General features: G+C 38.9%; 1 protein-coding gene across 1 annotated transcript; it reads right to left on the minus strand.

The window, feature by feature from the left end:
- Window positions 1-730: 730 nt before the first annotated feature.
- taf13 (TATA-box binding protein associated factor 13) lies at window positions 731-5,644 on the minus strand. The gene is made up of 4 exons (XM_035433793.1): window positions 5,430-5,644; window positions 3,401-3,479; window positions 1,892-1,989; window positions 731-993 (listed from the first exon to the last, which is right to left on the minus strand). Exons 1-4 carry the CDS (start codon window positions 5,454-5,456, stop codon window positions 823-825), a joined length of 375 nt encoding a protein of 124 aa, XP_035289684.1. The 5' UTR covers window positions 5,457-5,644; the 3' UTR covers window positions 731-822.
- Window positions 5,645-6,597: the final 953 nt, after the last annotated feature.

Consider the following 6,597-nt stretch of genomic DNA (forward strand, 5'->3'; position numbering starts at 1 on the left):
TCATAATGTGTTAATCTTTTACTGAATAGTCAAGCATGCAGTCATTCAAGCACTTAAGTATGTTTAGCTTCAACAGGAATCTAATGTGTTAGGTAGCAAACTATCAATGGTTAGGTATTACGTTGAAATGAATACTAACCATCTCAGTTAATGCATAAAAAATGTAATCTTACAAATAATGCATAACATAGAAATATCACAATCCAGTAGACCTTTGATGAACTCAGGATCTGTGCATGCATGATGCTGCATCACTGTTACCCTGAACTAATCACTCATCTGAGAGGTCAGGACCCAGGACATGTTCATCTGTATAACCCCACATTGTCGCACTTTGTTTCTCCCAGCACTTGGCAATAGGCTGTTGCTCAAATGCGTACACCTATACAAATAACACCATATAGGCTAAGTTAAGTTTGACAGTTTCCCACCCAAAACTGCCCAAACAAATTGCATAAATCACTAAAATGTTGGGACATTTATGACTTCAGTGACAAATGCTCAGCCTTACTGATCCGTGGCCTATATTCCAATCACATTATGTAATCCCCAACTTAATTAAATTAAATGATTTTTCTCATCATCAGGCTATATTATTGGGGGGGTTCCCAAGATAATATTTCTCAGAAAAACGCACTTGGAAAGCTTCTAAATTCACAAGAAATTCCCCCCTTTTACAACCGTTCTTTTGTACAGGGAATATGGTTTCCAAGTAAATAACAAAGAGCAATAAGTTGTCTGAATACTTTAATCACAACATAAGTGACTCCAAAAATGAAATGCCTAATTTCTTTTAAAAAAACATGCAAGGCGACGACTCCACTATGATCCATAATTGGCTTCATCAAAGGCTTTGCGGGCCCGCTTTAGTTCTTCATTCATTGTTAGGAGATCCTTTACTCTGGCAAACTTCCTGGGGTCCTTCCGGATGAGAAAAACAATGTCTTCCACTTGAACACGACCCTGCCGTCCAATTGACATAGCCTTGTGTGTCTTTAAAAAGGAAACAACATTTCAAAATTGAATTTCAAATTAAGAGCAGCATTCACACCATTTGTACATTCATTTTCTTGGCAGTGTAATACCCAGAGTGCCTGAAGATGCCTGATAACTTTTCTGAGATAATGTAGCAGTGGATGAAGAAATTCAGTAGCCATTCAGAATCATTATCGGCCACAGTATTTTAAAGGGGATGTGAAGCATCATTTGTTTTTTTTTAACCTTAGATAAGATATGGCCCTGCATTCAAATCTGAAATTGACCTGTATGACCTGACCTGAAACTGACATTCAGGGGAATGCCCACCAAACAGGCTGATATTTTCTGCTACAAGCAACTTTAACCCCATTTGGCGACCTTGAATTGTAATTCCCATATACACCGGATGTACCGTATTCACTGACAACATATGGAGGTCAATACATTCTAACTACTAAAAAAAGAAGAGCTCAAATGGTAAAGCCAAACCAGTGAAGTTTTTCATTAAGAAGTAACTTGCAATAAATTATTGCACTGACCCTTAGTATTTTTACATAGCCAAACTAATCAAGTTTAGGATTTGTAATAAACTGTGATTCAATGTCCTGTTAAAAAATGGGAAAAGTAATTGTTTAATAATAACTATATGTAGACCACTTTATTCCATGGTGCAGCATGTGCTCTAATCCATTAAGTATACATAAAGGAACAAAAACCATTAGGAGGGTCCAAAAAATATATGCCGACTTCTTTCTGAAAACATTTGTTGTTGATTTTCCATCTTAAAAGATACAACAAACATTCTGGAAGATATACAAACAGATCAGGACACTTGCAACATTAGATGCTGGCACACAAGATGACATGAAAGCTATTTTCCAACATTACAAAATATGCCTCAAAAAAGACGTACCATTTCTGTGATAAATTCAATCACAAGGTCCTCCAAAATATCCACAGATTCAGTGTATGGATTTTGATCATCACCAAATCCATACATCATGCATCGAACTGTTGTGGGAGGGAATGCAAAAATAAAAGGTTATTCATCAAAGTTGAACCAAAAAATAGTTAATCATAAATAGGTAATTTAACAGATGATGTTATTTTCCTACACAATTATTTTCCATGACCAACATGTTAGATTGTAATATGCTACGTCCTCAAATACCCTGTTCCCTCAACAGGGTACAATGGTTCAAACAATAAAATTACCGATGCAGCCTTAGTAACAAATGACCTCAACTCAATTAGCAAATGTCTACAAATTTCACACAGCCAGTCACCCAAAATGGGTGGTTTCTTAAAAGGGACAGTCCAACTTTTTGGAGAATTCACTTTTACTATCTTTTACTTTTTTTACTATCTTACCCATAGTTAGACAATACGTTTGATACCAATTTCATCCCTGTGCAGCCAGTACAAAAATATTAAACAATATCTTTAGGGATGAATGCCAATTGTGCTAGTGCTACCTATACACAACTGCTGAAGCAACCACAATAAAAAGTTTATTCATAAACCTTACATTCTATTTCTTATTTTCTTTCCACCTAAATTTCAGCACAGTACAACCCTTACAGCTTTTAAGCTAGACATGTCATTCCAAATTTATAATATTCACCATGGCAAAGTACATTTCATGTATAAAGTCTTTTTCCAGATGTTTGGAAGTGGAAAAAAGGCACAATTTGGTGACATAGTCTACAAAATCCCATTAGCTTCTAATGGTCATAAGGTTAGGCTGCTACAGCCCCCTAACCTTTACAGGTAATGTATGGTGATAAATCTGGTAACAGTTAAAAAACTGCTGAAGCATCCACACTAAAGTTTATTCATAAATTGATTTTACTTGTTTTCCAACCATCCATTAACTATGCCCGCTTATCCTGGTCCACACCACCAATACCACACCACCTGAGAATGGAGAAAATGTCTGTTTTTCTAAATAGCTATCAGTTTGTATACAAATCTACAGCAACTGACAGCAAATGAAATTATGTTTCTCAGCATCAGGCTATATTATTCGGGGGGATCTTTGAAGGTGTGGTTTAGAATCACAAAAAAATACAGCATGTGTTTACATGTTTAGTGTCGCACAAAGAAAACTGCACCTGACTCAGCCTTGCACTGCCTGAGCTCCTCATCTGCGTATTCAATTTTTAATACATAATGTTTTGGCAAGTACATTGCTATGTGCTATTCAATGTAATCTGAAATAAACATCTACAAACAGACTACTTGATAGCTAGCTATCAGGCAAGTGTGTACCTCATAGCTATCCATCCTTGTGTGGGACAACAATCAAAGTGAGAATTAAAAAAAAAAAAAAAAAATCTGGACATTTGTCATTTTGGATATACACCCCAAGGGCTGTCTATCACTCAGAGAGAAAAGTAGCCTTGTGTTTTAAGGGACTCACGCTCTTTGGAAAAAAGCCTCTTTCTTTTTCCGTGGCCCCCATCTGCTCCATTTCCACCATCATCAACATCATCGTCAAACTAGGGGGATAAACATGCATGTGTAAATTTAATACATTAGTTTTACAGGTATAATAAATCATTACAACTCAAAATTCAGATGCAAGGGGCAAACCCAGTGTCCAAACAGCTCATGTAACAACACCATGAAACACTGGGCACAGCAGTGTACTCTAAAACCCATCAAGGCCCAACCTTGAACTGCCCAACAATACTGACTAATGATCTCCATACTCAACATGACAAAAGGCACATTTAAAAGTCAAACTGTTATTAACAGTCATTAAAAGTAAAAACAACCAAAAACTCAAACCTTACCCACAGTCAGTATACAGTCTAAACATCTGTAAAACACCGCTTCCTGAAAATTTATGGAAAAAATGCAACAAAATCAAAGCCACTGCTATATTCAAATGCCTTTATATGGGTCCACTGCTTTGGCAACTGACAACAGAAGCAGTGGGGTCAGACCCACCTGCAGCCCTCCTTGCTGAGGCACAAAGGCTATTGAACTGACAGAGGCTGTGTCCTCAATTATTGGACGGTGCTGCCTTTCCTCGTATTGCTTTCAAATTCAGCAGGTAGAATGTTGGTAGAAAAAAGGTATTCAAACATTTGTCTCTATTTGTCTATTTAGGATAAGATCCACTTCAATTCTGCAAGCACTGTGGCACAATTTAACTACACTTTCTAAGGCTTAAAATTAAATTAAAAAAAGATAGGTTTACTATAGATTGTGGCCCTTTTACCACACAAAATATTTCAGTTACCAAAATAATTTTCTCTGGTTAATGAGAAATGTACTATAAGGATCCTGGCAAAAGAGTAAATCTTATATTCCTCCAGGCTTTTTAAAATGTATATAGTACTAAGGATTCAATTTAACTTAGTCCTTACGACATTCATGTTAAAGTGTGACACGTAGCACTCCATTACCAAAAAACAGCCCCTCCAAGCTGTTTTGGGGCTTAGTAGAAACACAAGCCCCACTATATATATATATATATATATATATATATATATATATATATATATATAAAAAATTTGAACTTTTGAATGCATAATGATTACTGCATATTCACTATCACAGGCATGTTATGCTTCATGACAGTGGATGGGGAGATCCGCAATAGTTTCATCAGCTAGGTCTACAAGCGCCAGTGGTTATCTTTCGGACCCTCTTGGAGACAATATGCACATATGTTAAGGCACTGCTCTAGTGAATTTACGGTCAGGTAAGGAATATAGACCATGGTAACTTCCCAGGAGCCCTGTAGGGCGATGGACGCTTGCCAAGTCGCCTTGAGATGGAAGGGTCTCGTTGGGATGTCGTCTGAAATGACGATGTCTCATCGCCCACCAGGGACTCATACCAGAGGAGAGCACAAGCGTACCTTCGCTCTCCCGAAGAGGCTAGGACGATTGGACATTTCAAATTGCCAAGAAACATGGGACAAATCTTTATTTTTATACAAAAAAATGTAAGGGGCAGGGAGATAGGGGGTAGGCTATACAGCTAGTTAAGACTTCAACCCCTAAGACCAACGAACTATATCCTGTATCATTTACAAACATTTCAGTTTCTAAAACGATAATTTACCGTTAGGCTTCATTAAATGCTAGCTCGGCGTAGTAACTCAGAGGACCACACAAGCAACTTGTAAGCGCATGTTCGTTCGATGGACGTGTTGGCTGTGTCTAAAAATCGAAGACCACATCATCCACTATTTTGCCGATTTTATGTAGACTATGCAGATATTAATTGCAGCTTTCCATCTATCGCCGAGGCATATCTACACTCTACCGTTAATAAATACGGGACGTAAGGATAAACGTCACCTCCCAGTTTTGTGTTTCCAAACATGTTGGTTAGCATATGTTGGTTCATGTTAGCTACCTTTCTTTACATTAAGTACCCACTAGTTAGCTACTCTGCTGTATGTAAGACCTGTATCGGATGCTTAAACATACCCCAGTGTCGTCTTCTTCTTCTGCCATTTTGGACCCAAAAAATAATTGCAATCTCGTCCACAGAAACGAGTATTTCTGTAGACTGCTTTTAAAGTTCCTTTCAAATTGCTCTGTATGCGTGAAGTAAGCCGAACACTTCTGTGAGCTAGCCCCAAGGCAGTGCCTAGCTCCAATCCGCCTCACACACTTCCGGGTAGGAAAACCGGAAAAGGTGATAACTTTCTTCCGGTAGCTTGGTGCTTATACAGTTCAGTGGTTCTGCTTAAGCAAAAGCAACGGCAAAGATGGCATATGGCCACATCAACTACAAATCTTTGTCAGAGCAAAGCAGGTTAAGGGGAAAAACAGGAAAGAGGAGGTAATGTTGGCCAGGATAAGGTTGGGACATACTGGATTGAATTCTTCTTTGTGGGTGGTGGGGAGACACGTAGATGGGTAGTGTGAGATGCGTATGATACCAGAGACTATTAAGCATGCAATAATGGTGTGCGGCAAATTTCATAATGAAAGAATAATGTTATTTAATAGGATAGTTGAGGGCAGTGGAAGGGTTTGTGATACTGGGGGCATTTGGGTGAGGGGGAAGGTTCAAGCATGTTTTATAGGGCTGTGGTGCAATTCCTATTAGAAATGGGTTTGGGAAGTAGGATCTGACTACTGATCTAATCTGCCTTTCATCCAGGTTGTGAGCCACCAATAAACACCATTGGAAAAGAACGTTCTGCTTAGTTCTTTATAGAACATGCCTGAGTTCAGAACACAAAACTGTGGTCCTGAAACTGATTTTTGTGTCCTCCCTCCCTGCAGTGTCCCAGTATTGGAGGAGATGAGCGAAGAGGTATCAAACTTGGTTCCCTGCCTCCTCTAGCAAAGGGTAAATGGATGGTAAATGGACTGCATTTATATAGCGTTTTATCCAAAACGCTTTACAACTGATGCCTCGCATTCACCCATTCACACACACACTCACACACCAATGGTGAAAGGCTGCCATGCATGGTACCAATACACTCGTTGGGAGCAATTAGGGGTTAGGTGTCTTGCTCAGGGACACTTGGACACGCCCAGGGCGGGGATTAAACCGGCAACCCTCCGACTGCCAGACAACCGCTTACCTCCTGAGCTATATCGCCCCATACAGATACATCGATGTATGCCACCGTGGAAG

Source organism: Anguilla anguilla, chromosome 9 (assembly GCF_013347855.1).
Source record: "Anguilla anguilla isolate fAngAng1 chromosome 9, fAngAng1.pri, whole genome shotgun sequence".
In the NCBI taxonomy this organism is placed as follows: Eukaryota; Metazoa; Chordata; class Actinopteri; order Anguilliformes; family Anguillidae; genus Anguilla; species Anguilla anguilla.